The sequence below is a fragment of the Scyliorhinus canicula genome, chromosome 1 (genome assembly GCF_902713615.1).
Source record: "Scyliorhinus canicula chromosome 1, sScyCan1.1, whole genome shotgun sequence".
NCBI lineage: Eukaryota > Metazoa > Chordata > Chondrichthyes > Carcharhiniformes > Scyliorhinidae > Scyliorhinus > Scyliorhinus canicula.
The window spans coordinates 302018746-302037426 of NC_052146.1; the positions used below are offsets into that span (position 1 = coordinate 302018746).

At 47.0% G+C, this 18681-nt stretch overlaps 1 protein-coding gene across 2 annotated transcripts in view; it reads left to right on the forward strand.

The window, feature by feature from the left end:
- Window positions 1–4916: 4916 nt before the first annotated feature.
- The window catches only part of vta1 (vesicle (multivesicular body) trafficking 1), a 172061-nt gene continuing 158296 nt past the window's right edge, over window positions 4917–18681 (forward strand). The window contains exon 1 of one of the 2 annotated variants that reach the window (XM_038816597.1): window positions 4917–5111. In XM_038816597.1, coding sequence (XP_038672525.1) covers window positions 5006–5111 — 106 coding nt within the window. In that variant the 5' untranslated portion in view covers window positions 4917–5005. The remainder of the gene's footprint in view (window positions 5112–18681) is intronic. The other variant, XM_038816588.1, reaches the window with a different exon arrangement.

The window sequence follows — 18681 nt, forward strand, 5'->3', positions numbered from 1 at the left end:
CCACATGTCTGTCCTTGGCCTGCTGTAATGTTCCAGTGAAGCTCAACGTAAACTGGAGGAACAACATCTCATCTTCCGGTGAGGCACGCTACAGCCTTCCGGTCTCAACATCGAATTCAACAACTTCAGATGATTAGCTCTATCCCACCTCGACCCATTTGTTTTCACCCCATTTCATTTCAACTGTCTCTTACCATTTCTTTCTTTCTGGTCCTTGTTAATTATATATTTAACCCCCGCCCCATCTTATCCACCTTTCCTTACCCCTTCTCCCCTTTGCTTTCCCCTTCCTCTCCCCCACATCTTCATCTGTCACAGTTCATCCTCTGATGTTAGTTTCCCTGCTGTTTGGCCTTTCACATCTTTTGTCCTCTCTGGGGACTGCCATTAACACTCCTTCCCCTTTGGTTTCTGTGGCCATTAGCACCCGGTTTCCCTGGGGTTCTGTGGCTATGACTCATCTTTCATTCTCACTCCACAGTATAAATATTTCCCACTCTCTGTCTGTCAGCTTTGACAAAGAGTCATCGGACTCGAAACGTTAGCTCTTTTCTCTCCCTACAGATGCTGCCAGACCTGCTGAGATTTTCCAGCATTTTCTCTGACAAACCTATCGCTATTCCACTCAGCCTGGGATTCTCCGCTCTTGTATGTTTTGGGGAGGCAACCCGTCATTGGCTGATGGCGGGACTTCCAACGGATTTTCCTGTTGGTCACACCCTCCGCCACCAGGGAACCCATGGCTGGGGGGAGGGGGGGCACCGTCGGGGGGCACCGGAAGATTCCACAAGCGGGGACAACTTGGGGGTTAGGCCACACCCAAAATGCTCTCAGTCCCTCTATTCATCCACAGCTTCAGGGGCGGCATTCTCCCCTACCCAGCGGGACGGGGGGTCCCGTCGTAGGGGAGTGGCGCCAACCACTCCGGCGTCGGGCCTCCCCAAAGGTGCGGAATTCTCCGGCACTTTGGGGCCTAGCATGTAGTGTTAATCATATCAGTCCATAGGAGAGTTGTTTAAGAGTCTGGTAGAAGCGGGGAAGAAGCTGTTTTTGAGTCTGTTCGTGCATGTTCTCAGGCATTGAATATTTGAATGTTTTTAATAGTTGTTAAAATGTGTTTTAAAATGACATAGCCGTGGTCCACATTGTGGCCATTTTAATGGGCACACTATGCATTTGCCATTGTTGCAACCCTGCTAAATTCAAGGTCAGCTTGGTGCTCACCTTGTCCATCCCTTTCTTTTATGTTTCACATCAAGTATGTAGAAAGCTCCATGTAGAAAGATCAGGCCATTCTGCCCACCTAGTCTGTTATTGCTCCATATTATGAAAAAAAATGAAAATCCCTTGTCACGGCTTCAATGACGTTACTGTGAAAAGCCCCTAGTCGCCACATTCCGGCGAGGCTGGTACGGGAATTGAACCGTGCTGCTGGCCTGCTTTAAAAGCCAGCGATTTAGCCTTGTGAGCTAAACCAGCCCCTGTAGGGATTAACCTCAGTTCATCCCTCGTCATCTCACCCTATCAGCGTTAGCCTTATATCTCTTTGTCCCTCATCAATTTATCTTGCTTCCTGTTGAACTCTCTGCTTCACCTGGTCCCTGTGGTAACGAGTTCTATATTCCCACCACTCTCTTTCTCCTTTTCCAATGTCCCCTCTCCACTGAGCACCCTGATCATGTGGTATTAAACGGCATCATTTTCATTCAATTTGTCTAAGAATTAGAATCCTAATGCTCTTCCAGTTGCAGGCAAAGCTTGATGCTTTTAGGAGACAGTGGAAGTTAATAATGCTCCAGTGAGAGCCCATCAAAGTAATATCTGCTATCATTTTTCTATATCTCATTTTCCTTTGATGCTTTTCAAGGATAATCATTAAAGATACTGGGAACTCCTGCAGACTTCAAATGGTTGGCAATGCAAAATGATTAAATTGTGAGACAGGTTCACCAGTAAACTTTTCAAAAGAAAACCTTTTAATTTCCTTGAGAAGTGACAAAAGTAGACTTGGCAGGTTTCTCAAGTCGTCAGGGACAGCTCAACTTTCTCTTCAATGGACTGAATCACAATTGCTGATTTTGGTCAAAAGCTGTTCTTCGTCTAGGTACAGATCCGGTTCAGCTCAGTTGGCTGGGCAGCTGGTTAATGATGCAAAACGAAGTGTAGCCACCGAAGTTGGCCATTCCCTGAATACAAAATGGAGGAACGCAAAGCATACAGGATAAAATGGACAATGTTTGCAGCCCCAGCAGGCTGCCCCTAGCAGGTGTGGATTCTGTCTGCTAAGAAAGCAGACAGCACCGAAACGAACATTCCGCATACTAATGAGGCAATCACCGGGATAATTAGCATGTTAATGGAACGATTCCAGAGACAATGGACAGAATTGGGGAAGCAACTGCAACATTGTAAGGGATACCAGACACCCTGGCACCAGCAAGGTTCGAAAACAAAGAGCCTGAGAGCCCGCCCAGTAGCTAAGGAACAGCCTCAGTCTTGGGGGGGATTCAAACATATCGATTGGGAAGAGACCCAATCGATTCCAAGCAGGTAAGGGAGTCCGCCCAAAGGGGCGCGGATCCCCTGGGACCTATAAAAGACAGGTCCCACACATGGTTCAGTCTTCTCTTCCAGCCCTCCTCTCTCCTTAACCAGCACTCCTCCGTGGACCAGCACCTCGACCAGCTTTTGCCAAGAAGACCTTGAACGAGAGAGAGAGGGTTCGGACAGCAGCTGCCAGCAAGTAAGTGCCTCACAACGATCGCTACCAGAGATAGACACTCCTGACCCCTTTTAACTTATACCAACCTGAAGTCTGCAGACCAGAGCAGAGCAAGAGGCCTTGTTCCCTGACCCGGCAGTTCCTTCGAGATAAGTGTTAGTTTATTTAGCGGTAGGAATAAGTTTAATCCTTTTAGCGTGTGCATGGGTAGTTATTATAATTGTATTATAATAAACTCAGTTGTTTGGACTTACTGATTGGTGTATGGTTTTATTGCTTTGAACTTCACCTTGAACTTGTGGCGGTGTCTTTTTTTTAAATAAATTTAGAATATCCAATTCATTTTTTCCAATTAAGGGGCAATTTAGCGTGGCCAATCCACCTAACCTGCACATCTTTGGGTTGTGGGGGTGAAACCCACGCAGACACGGGGAGAATGTGCAAACTCCTCACAGACAGTGACCCAGGGCCGGGATTCGAACCCGGGTCCTCAGCGCCGTAGGCAACAATGCTAACCACTGTGCCACCGTGCCGCCCTTGTGGCGGTGTCTTAATGATACCTGGCGACTCCAGAGCTAAGTAAAGAAACAGAGCCAAATTGAGTGTTAAGCACACTCACCCAGAACGACCAACAGAGGCCAACAGCGTCGGTTCAATCCCTGTACCGGCTCAGGTTCCTGAAGCCTTCTCTACCTTCCCCGTCGCTTGAGGTGTGGTGATTCTCAGCTTAAATCACCACCAGTCAGCTCTCAACCACAAAGGGGGAAAGCAGCTTATGATACTTTTGTGACATTGCTTTAGATGTTCAAGAACAACTATGGTGCCCTTCACAAGTTCAGGATGATCCAAAGCACTTGATAGCCAATAAAGTACATTTTGACACGATTGAGTCGGAAACGTGACAGCCAATTTGAGCACAGCAAGCTCTCACAATGTGATAATAGCCAGGTTTGCCAGCATCTGTGGAGAGAGAAACAGAGTTAACGTTTAGAGTCCATATAGACTCTACTCCAGGAGAGTCATCCAGACTCCATAAGACCATCAGACATAGGGGCAGAATTAGGCCATTCTGCCCTTCAATCGTGGCTGATATGTTTCTCATCCCCATTCTCCTGCTTTCTCCCCATAACCCCTGATCCCCTTATTAATCAATACTCAAAACTCTCTCCACAGATGCTGCCAGAGCTGTTGAGTTAATCTCGCATTTTTGATTTTGATTTCAGATTTTCAGCATCTGCAATATTTTGCTTTTATGATAATAGCCAGGCTGGATGTTCTGGTGACATTAGTTGAGAGATGCATATTCCCAAGAAACCTAGAGATAACTCCCCTGCTCTTAGTCAACATAATGCCATGGGATCTCCTGTGGAGACGGCAGATGGGGTTTCCTTTACGTCTTAATTTTGACCTCCAATGTTCCTGTGTGCCCCAGTTTATCACTCATTGCCTCCTTCGAGATTAAAGTCCGACAGGTTTGTTTCAAATCTGATTCACCTGAGGAAGGAGCAGTGCTCCGAAAGCTAGTGATTCCAAACAAACCCATTGGACTTAACCTGGTGTTGTGAGAGGTGCATTCCCCTTCCTTTACTCTAGGTGGCAGTATGGCAGGAGATGCTTTCTCCACCTGACCTAGCTGTGGCGCTGTTGCGTGATGAGTTACTTGGCCCTCCAGGCTGGCGGGGCGCTGTTGCGCGAGGACTCACTCAGCCCTCTGGCCTGACGGCAGCGTTGTTGCAGGAGTCACTGGCCCTCCGACCTTGAGGTGGCGCTGTAGCAGGAGGTGTCACTTCGCCCTCCAACCTGGCCGTGGTGCTGTGACGGTAGCTGTCACTGGCCCCTCCGGTCTGGCCGTGTTGCTGTGGCGGGAGGAGTCAATGGGCTGTCCAGCCTAAGCGGTGGCGGGATGTCGCTGGACTCTACGGTGTGGCGGTGGTGTTGAGGCAGGAGGAGTCATTGCGCCCTCCGGCCTGGCGGTGGTGCTGTGGAGGGTGGAGTTATTGCGCCCTCCGGCCTGGCAGTGGCGTTGGCAGTGGAGTTGTGGCGGGAGGAGTCGCTAGGCTTTCCGGCCTGGCGGTGGCGCTGTTGTTGGAGGAGTCGCTGCGCCCTCCGGTCTGGCGGTGGCGCCGTGGTGGGAGACGTCGCTCGGGTCTCCGGCCTGGGGGTGGCGCTGTTGTGGGAGGAGTCGCTGCGCCCTCCAGTTTGGCGGTGGTGCTGTGGCGGGAGGTCAGGCTCTGCTCCCGGAAGCGGTTGCTGGGACGGTTCAGAGCCCTGGTAACGGAGTCAATGGCGTCCGATGCGATCCCGGTGCCTCCGCAATTCAAACCGATCCAGCATCACCTGCGCACCGCCCAGGAGCACGAGAAGCGCGACCCGGTGGTGGCTTATTTCTGTAAGTCCGCGAATAAATCAGAGAGGGCACCGGGCTGGGTGGGAGCTGGAGGCCCGGGGCTGGGCCCTCACTCTGGCCCTGGAGACCCTGCCTTCCTGAGCACACAAATCAGCCTGACACTGCAGAGCTGCACTGTCCCCGGGCGGGGAGGAGGGGGCTGCAGTGTAGGAGAAATGTTGAATTGAGGGACTGTCTGCCCCTTGATTTGGAGGTGAAAGATCCCAGGGCGCTGTTTTGAAGAACAGGAGAGTTGTCCCCAGTTTCCTGGCAGATATTTATCTTGCGGCATCTCCACAACACAATTTCCAGTACTTGGAGAATTGCTGTTTGTGGGAGCATAGGCTGTGGCTGCTTTCATCTTTGCAAGATTATAGTTATCAATCGGAAAAGAAGCATTTTTACTCGAGAGATGAGAAAGATGAGAGTATTACTGATTCTTTCAATTATATGCAACTAAAGGGCAAGAGTGATTACTTGCTTCTATATCACTGCAGTATATTCCAAGGAAATGAAAATGAAAATCGCTTATTGTCACGAGTAGGCTTCAAATGAAGTTACTGTGAAAAGCCCCTAGTCGCCACATTCCGGCGCCTGTTCGGGGAGGCTGTTACGGGAACCAAGGTGTTGGTTATTTCAACATTACGTACGGTGTGACTGGTTTGTGACTTCTGGGTGAGAGTATTCCCATTTCATCTGTAATTCTCCATTTGTGGGCTAGCTTTGGATTAGTTGGTAGCACTTTCACCTCTGAGTCATGGGCTCTTGCCCCATGCCGAGGATGTGAGCACACAATCTTGAGGGCGGCATTGAGGGAGTGCCACAGTGTTACTAGTGCCATCTGATGCCTGTGTTTACTTTGTTGAGTTCTGAGGGGCTAAAACTACATACCGTAATTCTCTCCCTTCAGGCACCTCGCACAACTTGGTGTGAATCAAAGCTAGCAGCATAACTGGTTCTGCAAGCTATACCTAGCATACTCTAATTCTCAGTCTGAGATTGTAATGCAGCGCCATTGCAAGTTAACAAGAGCAACTTGGGCTTATATAGCACCTTTAGGACATAGAACATTACAGCGCAGTACGGGTCCTTTGGCCCTCGATGTTGCATTTAGTGGAGAAAAAGATCCCAAGGCTCTTCACAGAGTGTAATCAGACAAAATATGATATTGAGCCACATGAGATATTAAGATTATGGGAACATGGGATCATAGTAGTGGTAATTTCTCGAGATTGACGGGTTCAAATCTCACTATGGCAGCTGGAGGAATTTAAATTCAGAGAATGAAAACATCTGGAATATAAAGTCTCAATATTGGCCATTGTTGTAAAAACCCATCTGGTTCAGTAATGTCCTTTAGGGCAGGAAATCGGTCTGGCCTACATGTGACCCCAGACCCACACCAATTGATTGTTAACTGCTCTCTGAAATGGCTGAGAGAGGCACTCAGTTCAAGGATAATTAGGGAAGAGGATCAAAAGTTGGCCTTGCCAGTGACACCTACACAAAGAACAAAGAAAAGTACAGCACAGGAATAGGCCCTTCGGCCATCCAAGCCCGTGCCGACCGTGCTGCTCGACTAAACTACAATCTACATTTCATGGGTCCGTATCCCACTATTCCCATCCTATTCATGTATTTGTCAAGATGCCCCTTAAATGTCACTATCGTCCCTGCTACCACCACCTCCTCCGGCAGCGAGTTCCAGGCACCCACTACCCTCTGTGTAAAAAACGTGCCTCGTACATCTCCTCTAAATCTTGCCCCTCGCACCTTAAATGCCCCCTAGTAATTGACCCTCTACCCTGGGGAAAAGCCTCTTACTATCCACTCTTATCAGGTTGCCCCTCAATGTCCGTTGTTCCAGTGAGAACAAACCGAGTTTATTCAACCACTCCTCATAGCTTATGCCCTCCATACCAGGCAAATCTCTTCTGCACCCTCTCGAAAGACTCCACGTCCTTCTGGTAGTGTGGCGACCAGAATTGAACACAATACTCCCAAGTGTGGCCTAACTAAGGTTCTATACAGCTGCAACATGACTTGTCAATTCTTATACTCAGTGCCCCGGCCAATGAAGGCAAGCATGCCATATGCCTTCTTGACTACCTTCTACACCTGTGTTGCCCTTTTCAGTGACCTGTGGACATGTACACCTAGATCTCTCTGACTTTCAGTACTCTTGAGGGTTCCACACCCCTGAAAGAATAAAGAAAAATAAAGGACATGTGTCTAAATTGCCCCTTAATTGGAAAAAATGATTGGGTACTCTAAATTTAATTTAAAAAACAGTAAATATTGGAAATACTCAGCACCCGTGGAGAGAGAAACCAGTTACTGAGCTGAATAATATCACAGGGCAGCTCCGTGGCTGTATTCTTCAATGTTTGAGGGTAGATGGAGTTTTAACAATGGAGTTATTCACCAAACATATTGACCTGGAGCATCTATTAATCAAAAAGGAAAACTTGATGGGATTTTCAGAAGCCAACTGTGTCTTGAGGGAGTGTCACACAATCAAACATAACCACTCTGTCAATATCTACAGAATAGTTCTGTATTCCGCTTTTTAAATAATCTTTATTAGTCTCACAAGTAGGCTTACATTAACACCGCAATTAAGTCACTGTGAAAATCCCCTAGTTGCCACATTCCGGCGTCTGTTCGGGTACACAGAGGGAGAATTCAGAATGTCCAATTTATTTAACAAGCACGTATTTTGGAACTTGTGGGAGGAAACCGGAGCACCACGAGGAAACCCACGCAGACACGGGGAGAACGTGCAGACTCCGCACAGACAGTGACCCATGTCGGGAATCGAACCCGGGTCCCTGGCGCTGTGAAGCAACAGTGCTAACCACAGTGCTACCAAGCCACCCCGTATCATATCTAAATATCGTATCCTTACGGTTTGGGTCAAATAAAATAATCTTGTGCAAGCATATTTCCTCTGTTGAATGGCTGGTGTAAACACCTTGTGACAGGAAGTTACGGGTTTTGCAAGATCATATTGAAGTGCTATCACTGATGGGAAAATAATCACTTTTACTTGAGAGATAATGAAGATGAGAGAATCGTTGTTTCTTTCAATTATATGTGCTACTAAAATTGAAGACTGGGAGATTACTTCAGTGCCACTACAGTGTATTGTAAGGTGTTGGTTACTCAATCAACAGCATAATTCCTGATATAGTTGTTGCTTCATAATCTTCCAGCTTTGTTGCTCCTCGCGCAGGAATGTCACCAGGCACCCGCTAAACTGTGTATCGCACTGATCACATCTGCCCCAGCTATCAATGAAATCCACATCTGCATTGTATTTGAGGTTGATATGATAGTGAATGCATGAGAGTGATTTTTTAGCCAGTGATGTGATATTGAGTCTGATTGTTTTGTTATTTGAGGAGCTCTGGATGCGATCATTGCCAATTTGTTCAACGTTCTCCATTTAGAGGTCAACTGCACCTCAGTGTGTATAACTTGCCACATCTGAGTCAGCTGTTGACGGATCATGTCCCACTTTAGGACTAAGTATAATCTTTGGTGCTGGAGCGATGGAACTCTGTGCCGTTGGTGGATGGGGTGTTCAATTGTGGTCCTTTTGAGTGAATGCAAGAGAGCCCATGCCTCTAATTTTGACAGAGTGGTCTGCCTTGCTTTCTGACCAATATCTATTTAACAACCAGCATCATTCAAAACAAATTCTGTTGATTTATCTCATTGCTGTTTGTGGGAGTTTGCTGTGTGTATATTGGCTGCTGTTTCCTACATTACAACACTGACTACACACTGCTGCCTCACAGCGCCAGGGACCCAGGTTCGGTTCAGGCCTTGGGTCACTATCTCTGTGGGGTTTCCTCCTGGTGCGCTGGTTTCCTCCCACAGTCCAAAGATGGGCAGGTTAGGTGGATTGCCCATGATAAACTGCTCCTTAGTGTCCAAAAAGGTAGGTGGGGTTACTGGGTAATGGGGATAGAGTGGGGGTGTGGGCGTAGGTAGAGTGCTCTTTCAGAGGGTTGGTGCAAACTTGATGGGCCAAATGGCCTCCTGCACTGTCTGGATTCTTTGATTCACTGGTTATAAAGCACCTGACATGTCCTGAGGACACGGTAGACGCTATGCAAGTATCAGTGATAGCTGCCTTTGACAATTAGATTCGACCACCTGAAAGTCTTCCTCTGAGTCACGTCATCCTGACTTTAATCTTTTAATAATAATCTTTATTGCCACAAGTAGGCTTACATTAACACTGCAATGAAGGTACTGTGAAAAGCCCCGAGTCGCCACACTCCCAGGTCTGTTTGGGTACACTGAGTGGGAAATCAGAATGTCCAATTCACCTAACAAGCACGTCTTTCGGGAGTTGTGAGAGGAAACTGGAGCACCCAGAGGAAACCCACGCAGACACGGAGAACGTGCAGACCCAAGCCGGGAATCGAACCCAGGACCCTGGCGCTGTGAAACAACAGTGCTAACTGCTATGCTACTGTGCCGCCCACTTGGACCTATATTATCATTCCCTCACTGTCACTGGATCAGAATCCTGGAGTTGACTCCCTAACAGCACTGTGGGTAGGGCCTCCCTCCGGACTGTAGTGGTTCAAAGCTATGGCCCACCACCGCCTTCTCAGATGCAATTAAGGATGGGCAACAAATGCTGGCCAAGCCAGTGAAATCTACATCTTGTGGAAGAGTAAAAAGAAAGATTCTGCCACTTTATATAACGCTGATAAATTCAGTGTTTCCCTACTTGACAACTACAATGTGGAACTGCTTCCATACGGGAAATTCAAAGGCTATAATAGCCCAGTTTTCCTCCACTCTAAATTCCTGCTCTTCATTGCCTTCCTGTCTGAGCTCCAGCTCTCCATTCCCTCCCTCTCTGAGCTCCTGATCTCCATTCCCTCCCTCCCTCTCTGAGCCCCTGCTCTCCATTCCCTCCTTCTCTGAGCTCCAGCTCTCCATTCCCTCCCTCTCTGAGCTCCAGCTCTCCATTCCCTCCCTCTCTGAGCTCCAGCTCTCCATTCCCTCCCTCTCTGAGCTCCTGCTCTCCATTCCCTCCCTCTCTGAGCCCCTGCTCTCCATTCCCTCCCTCTCTGAGCCCCTGATCTCCATTCCCTCCCTCTCTGAGCTCCAGCTCTCCATTCCCTCCCTCTCTGAGCTCCTGATCTCCATTCCCTCCCTCTCTGAGTCCCTGCTCTCCATTCCCTCCCTCTCTGAGCCTCTGATCTCCATTCACTCCCTCTCTGAGCTCCTGATCTCCCTCCCTCTCTGAGCCCCTGCTCTCCATTCCCTCCCTCTCTGAGCCCCTGCTCTCCATTCCCTCTCTCTCTCTCAGCCCCTGCTCTCCATTCCCTCCCTCTCTCTCTGAGCACCTGCTCTCCATTCCCTCCCTCTCTCTCTCTCTCTCAGCTCCTGCTCTCCATTCCCTCCCTCTTCCTCTGAGCTGCTGTTCTCTATTCTCTCTGACCCTCCCAAGCTGGGGACTTGTGGACTCTTTTTGTATAATCTAGGTCATACTGACATTCTCCTTTTCCAGATCATACAAAAAAAATTCCCCTCTTGTTCCCATTTAGTTAAAACTGCTTCTCCACTTCATCCTCGCTCCTATTTTGTTTGACCCTCCATTTCCCTCCTTTCTCCCTTTTCTCTAATGTGTTCCTTCCCTTCATTTCTTCCCTCCCTTTCCTTCTCCCCAGGCCTTTTCCCGAAATTGATCTTCATTTCACCTCTCCGGCTTGGCTCCTGCTGTTAATGGATATGACTGTGGCCATCACAATCTGTAGGAAAGGCCTGTCCTCCTGAGAATTTCATTTCTGATATTTCCAGATGCCAAAATACTGGCAGTAAGTGAGCACTCTGATTAAACAAAAGCAAACGCGAGGTTACCCACTGGATGGCAAGAATTGGCCAACCTGAATGACAAGCAGTGCGACTGGTTCCCACTGAAGAGAATTAGAGCAGGGTTCTGTAATGTGTTTGCTGTACAAAGGTGGTTGATTATATTGGATCAGGTATATTGGCAATTGCTGTGTCTCTTCAATCCTCCATGAATCCTTGATCAGAATTGAATTGAAACTTTCCGACTGAGAAGCTTATGGATTTTAGATTATGAGGCCCATTCTTATTAACTGAAGATGGAATGATGCATTGGGGGAAATGTTAAAGGCGCGAACAATCCAAGGAGCAACCACTTTCTGTTCTCTGATTGATCAGATTGCAGCTTTCCATCCCGTCCTTCCCTGACTTGCGATGATATTCCAGAAAACTGGCTCTGATAATTATGTGCTTACTGAAGTGCCATCAGGGCCAAACAGAGAGACATGATTAACATAACATAGCTCAGGATATTGTGGAGGCATTGGTGATGATCTTTCAGGAATCACTGGAGGCAGGAAGGGTCCCAGAGGACTGGAATGTGCCTAATGTAACAGCCCTGTTTAAGAAGGGAGGGAGGCAGAAGACGGGAAATTATAGGCCGTTAGCCTGACTTCGGTCATTGGTAAGGTTTTAGAGTCCATTATTAAAGATGAGATTGCGGAGTACTTGGAAGTGCATGGTAAAATAGAACTGAGTCAGCACTGCTTTGTCAATCGGAGGTCATGTCTGTTAGAATTCTTTGAGGAAGTAACAAGGAAGTTAGACACAGGAGAACCGGTGGACGTGATTTATTTAGATGTCCAGAAGGCCTTTGATAAGGTGCCACATAGGAGACTGTTAAATAAGTTAAGAGCCCATGGAGTTAAGGGTAAGATCCTGGCATAGATAGAGGATTGTCTGACTGGCAGAAGGCAGAGAGTGGGGATAAACGGGTCTTTTTCAAGATGGCAGCCAGTGACTAGTGGTGTGCCTCAGGTGTCAGTGCTGGGACCATAACTTTTCACAATATACATTAATGATCTGGAGAAAGGAACTGAAGGCACTGTTGCTAAGTTTGCAAATGATACAAAGATCTCTAGAGGGACAGGTAGTATTGAGGAAGCAAGGGGGCTGCAGAAGGACTTGGACAGGCTAGGAGAGTGGGCAAAGAAATGACAGATGGAATACAATGTTCAAAAGTGTGAGGTTATGAACTTTGAAAGGAGAAATGGAGGCATAGACTATTTTCTAAATGGGAAGATGCTTACGAAATCAGAGACTTGGGAGTCCTTGTTCACCTTTCTCTTAAGGTTAACGTGCAGGTTCAGTCGGCAGTTAGGAAGGCAAATGCAATGTTAGCATTCAGGTCGAGAGGACTAGAATACAAACAAGGGATGTACTTCTGAGGCTGTATAAGGTTCTGGTCAGACTCCATTTGGAGTATTGCGAGCAGTTTGGGGCCCTGTATCTAAGGAAGGATGTGCTGGCCTTGGAAAGGGTCCAGAGGAGGTTCACGAGAATGATCCCTGGAATGAAGAGCTTGTCGTATGAGGAACGGTTGAAGACTCTGGGTCTGTACTCGTTGGAGTTTAGAAGGATGAGGGGGAATCTTACTGAAACGTACAGCATACGGTCTGGCCTGGATAGAGTGGACGTGGAGAGGATGTTTCCACTTGTCAAACAAAACTCGAAACAGAGGACACAATCTCAGACTAAAGGGACGATCCTTTAAAACAGAGATGAGGAGGAAATTCTTCAGCCAGAGGGTAGTGAATCTGTGGAACTCTTTGCCACAGATGGCTTTGGAGGCCAAATCACAATGTCTTACAGAGATAGATAGGTTTTTGATCAATAAGGGGATCAGGGGTTATGGGGAGAAGGCAGGAGAATGGGGATGAGAAGAATATCAGCCATGATTGAATGGCGGTCGTTTCATAGTCACCATTGCTGCAACCAGCTTTATATTCTGGAATTATTATTTTTTAAAATTTTGTTCACGGTATGTGGGTATCGCTGGCCAGGTCAAAAGTAGTGCCCATCCCTAAATGCCTTTCAGCGGGTCATAGAGGTTTACAACATGAAAACAGGCCCTGCGGCCCAACTTGTCCATGCCACCCAGTTTTTGCCACTAAGCTAGTCCCAATTGCCCAAATTTGGCCCTTAACCCTCTATGCCCAGCTTTCCCATATAACTGTCTAAATGCTTTTTAAAAGACAATTGTACCCGCCTCCATTACTGCCTCTGGCAGCTCGTTCCAGACACTCACCACCCTCTGTGTGAAAAAATTGCTCCTCTAGACCCTTTTGTGTCTCTCCCCTCTCACCTTAAACCTATGCCCTCTAGTTTTAGACTCCCCTACCTTTGGGAAAAGATGTTGACTATCTACCTTATCTATGTCCCTCGTTATTTTATAGACCTCTATAAGACCACCCCTAAACCTCCAACGCTCCAGGGAAAAAAGTCCCAGTCTATCCAGCCTCTCCTTATGAAAAATGAAATTAAATGAAAATCGCTTATTGTCATGAGTAGGCTTCAATGAAGTTACTGTGAGTAGCCTCTAGTCGCCACATTCCGGCGCCTGTCCGCGGAGGCTGGTACGGGAATCGAATCGTGCTGCTGGCCTGCCTGGTCTGCTTTAAAAGCCAGTGATTTAGCCCAGTGAGCTAAACCAGCCCCATATAACTCAAACCAGTAACATCCTGGTAAATATTTTCTGCATTCTTTCTGGTTTAATAATATCCTTTCTATGTTAGTGTGACCAGAACTGTACACAGCATTCCAAGTGTGGCCTGACTAATGTCCTGTACAACTTCAGCAAGACGTCCCAACTCCTGTATTCAAAGTTCTGCCCAATGAAACCAAGCCTGTTGAATGCCTTCTTCACCACCCTGTCCACCTGTGACTCCATGTTCAAGGAGCTGTGAACCTGTACCCTAGATCTCTTTGTTCTGTAACTATCCCCAACTCCCTACCATTAACTGAGTAGGTCCTGCCCCGATTTGATCTACCAAAATGCATCACCTCCCAATGACCTAAATTAAACTCCATCTGCCATTCATCAGCCCACTAGCCCAATTGATGAAGATCCCAGTGCAATCCTATATAACCTTCTTCACTGTCCACTATGCCACCAATCTTGGTGTCATCTGCAAACTTACTAGCCATGCCTCTGAAATTCCCATCCAAATCATTAATATAAATAACAAATAACAGTGGACCCAGTGCTGATCCCTGAGGCACACCGCTGGTCACAGACCTCCAGTTTGATTAACAACCCTCCACAACCACCCTTTGTCTTCTGTCGATGACCAGTTTGAACTGCTACAGTCTATGTGGTATGGTGCTATGGCTGCCATAGTGCGTTTGAGCCCATGTCCCCAGGGAATTGGCCTGAGACACTGGATTACCTACACAGTGCCATTTCCACTATGCCACCATCTCCTACTAATATAGGAGGCCCATTAGTAGGGTCCATATTACCAGTGTCACGTGGGTTTTACTTACCCCATCATTGCCCATGTTCACGTAACTTGCTCAGTCAATCAGACAGATTGTAGCTTGATCTGATTCTGCTCCCAACCTGGCTGTTGGATAGCTGCCTCCAATTTTTTCACTTTTACATCTGATAATAGTAATGTGGCTGAGCTTGGGTACTCATCGTGTGTATGTGATGCTACCCTTTGTGTTTATGTAGAGAAAGTGTTTTACATCTCAACATCACTTTCCTCCCCTTCCCATTGTAGCCTGTAAATAGTTAACAGATGAATTAATCATCTGCATTAGGAAAAAAAATCTAAATATTCCAAAGTGTATTAAATACTTTCTTATATCCCAAGTGTGCAATGACACGATGACGCAGGGTTAAGTATGACCAATATTACTGTGGCTCAGAACAGTTTCAATGGTGTGATTCAGTCCCAGGAGCTTGCTATCTATAGCTGCCTGTTATGATGCTCCGTATTGGTTGAAAATGGAAACAAACCCACACAATCTCCACCTATTTATCTTGTTTATGGGTCTATGTCAGCTGTATTAATTCATCCCAGTTTGAGACCAGAAAAAAAAACTCTTTGAAGTCTTGTGCTGCCTTCTGCAAGAGGCCATTCTCAGCAATTATATTGAGTCAGCACTCGCTGATAGTTTAGCTGAATTTGATTTGTTGTCATGTGTACCGAGGAACAGTGAAAAATATTGTTCTGGTACCATTATTCCACATTACTGGCCTTTGCAAACCTATGTCCCCACCAATAGGCAAGGCTCGTGATTCGTATTGTCAAGTATGAACTGTTGCATGTGTTGAAGGAGCTCCCACATAGTAGTTGTGAGGTCCCAGGTACACATTGGCCAGGACACTGGAGAGAACACCCCTCCTCTTCTCATGTGATCTTTTACATCAAGCTGAGGGGGCAGTCAGGGCTGCGATTTAGTGTCTCCACAGAAAGATGGTGAAGGTTTCTTTGCTTTATGTTTGGGGGGGGATGTGAACTAAGGCCTATTCTCGGTTTGGAGGTAATGGAACATTTAGTTTTTTTAACTAGTTGCAGTTTTTGAATTTTTGGTTCTCTGGTGCTTTTTTTACTTTTTAAGGACGTGTTTTTCACCACCTTGTGTGGCCCGACTATTCCTGGTTTCTGAGGAGTGGCGATGATCTTTTTTCAGTTAGCAGCTTAGTATAGAGCAAGGCATAGATTGTAATAGTAATCTTTATTTTTGTCGCAAGTTAAGCTTACCTTAACTCTGCAATGAAGTTGCCACACTCTGGCGTCTGTTTGGGTACACAGGGAGAATTTAGAATGTCCCACTGACCCAAGAGCATGTCTTTCAGGACTAGAGGGAAGAAACCAGAGCACCCGGAGGAAACCCGCTCAGACACCAGGAGAACGTGCAGACTCCATACAGACAGTGACCCAAGGTGCTGTGGAGCAACAGTGCTAACCACTGTGCTACAGCTGGCAGCTCATTAGGATGGAAACATTCATGGAAGACGTTGGCACAAAAATGGAGAATACTGAAGCTTCAGGGAGGTAATGGCTGATCATCCACGAGAAAAGCAGGAGTAGATGATAGGACTTGATATGGACAATCATAGAATTTACAGTGCAGAAGGAGGCCATTAGGCCCAACGAGTCTGCACCAGCAGATTTAACCTAACAATGTCAGGTGAAATCCTGTGGAAGAGCAAATGCTATGGGTTTAATTTATATTGCTTCACTTTCCACATGGTGCCAGGGTACAGGATAAAGCAATGTGGATTAGTTTGAGTGCTCAGTCCCTCTACCTCTGTTAAATAACATGTGAAGCAGTGTTGCTTTTGCGACTCACAGAACCTCAATCTGACTAAAGTTAACAACTGCACACAATCAAACAACACTATTGTTGCACCGAGGAAAATAAACCCAGCAAAATATGACATGGTAAAAGTCAACTGGCTATTTGCTTAATAAAAAGCAGCAGCCCCAACATGGTTTTTAATCAACTCTACCTTTCAGCTTATGCGTTCAGCCATCGTTTTCATGAGCAGGGGTTCATGTAGTTTCTGTGTATGCTTAATGTCAGCAGATAGAATCCCTACAGTGCAGAAGGAGGCCATCTGGCCCATCGAGTCTGCACCCATCCAGAGAACACCAAGGCCTGCTCCCCTGCCCTATTCCCCCTAAACCCCATGCATTGATCATAGCCAATCCACCTAACCACAGTGTTGGACTGTGGGAGGAAACCCATGCAGATGGGAAACCCATGCAGCCCTTCACAAAATGGTGTTGAGCTGCCTTCTTGAAACGCAGCAGTTTTTTTTTCATAGAATTTACAGTGCAGAAGGAGGCCATTCGGCCTGTCGAGTCTGCACTGTCTCTTGGAAAGAGCAGCCTACCCAAGGTCAACAACTCCACCCTATCCCCATAACCCAGTAACCCCACCCAACACTAAGGGCAATTTTTAACAGTAAGGGAAATTTATCATGGCCAATCCACCTAACCTGCACATCTTTGGACTGTGGGAGGAAACCGGAGTACCCGGAGGAAACCCACGCACACACGGGGAGGATGTGCAGACTCCGCACAGACAGTGACCCAAGCCAGAATCGAACCTGGGACCCTGGAGCTGTGAAGCGATTGTGCTATCCACAATGCTATCGTGCTGCCCAATGGGTGTACCCATTGTGCTGTTGGGGAGGGAGTTTGAGGATGTTGCCCTCGCGACATTGAAGGAATGGCGATATATTTCCAAGTCAGGTTGCTGGTAGTGGGGTTCCCAGGTATCTGCTGCTTTTGTCCTTCTAGATGATAGTGGTCGTGGGTTTGGAAGATGTTCTCGAAAGAACCTTGGTGAGTTACTGCAATGTATCTTGTAGATGGTACTCATGGCTGCCACTGTTCGTCGGTGGTGGAGGGTTTGAATGTTAGTGGAAGGGGGAGCAATCAAGCGGGCTGCTTTGTCCTGGATGGTGTTGAGCTTCTTAAATGTTGTTGGAGCTGCACTCATCCAGGCAAGTGGAGAGTATTTCATTACACGCCTGACTTGTGCCTTGTAGATGGTGGGTTAGTTTAGGGGAGTCAGGAGGTGAGTTACTCGCTGTCGGATTCCTAGCCTTTGACCTGCCCTGGTAGCCACAGTATTAATGTGGCTAGTCTAGTTCAGTTTCTGGTCAATGGTAACCCCCCCAGGATGTTGATTGTGGGGAATTCAGCGATGGTAATGCCATTGAATGTCACGGAGCGATGGTTCGATCATCTCTTCTAGGAGATGGTTATTGCCTGGCACTCGTCTGTGAGACAGACCTCCCAACTTTGGCACAAGCCCCCAGATGGGAAGGAGGACTATACAGGGTTGGCAGGGCTGGGTTTACCGTTGTCGTTTCCGGTGCCTAGTTCGATACCGGGTGATCCACCCGGTTTCATTCCTGTTTTTGTTTTCGTAGCGGTTGAATACAACTGAGTGGCTTGTTAGGCCATTTGAGAGGATATTTAAGAGTCAACCACATTGCTGTGGGTTTGGAGTCACATGTAGGCCAGAACAGGTAAAGACGGCAGATTTCCCTCCCTAACGACATCAGTGAACCAGATAGGGTTTTTAAACATTGGTTTCATGGCCATCATTAGTCTTTTAATTCCAGATATTTTATTGAGTTTAAATTCCATTACTTGCCGTGGTGGGATTCAAACCTGGGTCCCCAATTATTATACTGGGTCTCTGGATTACTAGACCAATACCACTACGCCACCGCCTCCCCAGAATCAAATAACTCAAACCAGGCTGAGGTTGGAACCTGGGGCCTGTCCCTTGACACAAGGTGGGAATTTCCCAATTGCACACTTGGTTGATTCCGAACGTTTGTGATGACAAGAGGGTGTTAGGAGCAAGATGACATGATGGAGTTATCAGTTATATTTCCAGCTCCCTTGAATAGAATAATAGCACTGGCTGACAGTAAGTGACCGGTGGTTCTCATTACATACATTGGATCTCCCAGTAAAGTTTCCAGAGGATTTGCAGGACACGTTAATGAGTAGAAAGGCAATGTGCTGTAGCAGGCAGCCTGCGATGAATGGTGGGGAGAATGAATCATGCTATGAATCATCAGTGTCAAACTCAGTGGCAAGTGGTTTACCAACATACTGCACTGCAGAGTGACTAATGGACCATTGAATTAAGCAGCATCTGTTAGAACTTCTGCTCCCCTCAGAATAGAAAGTGATTGTTTTTCACACCTCTGGAA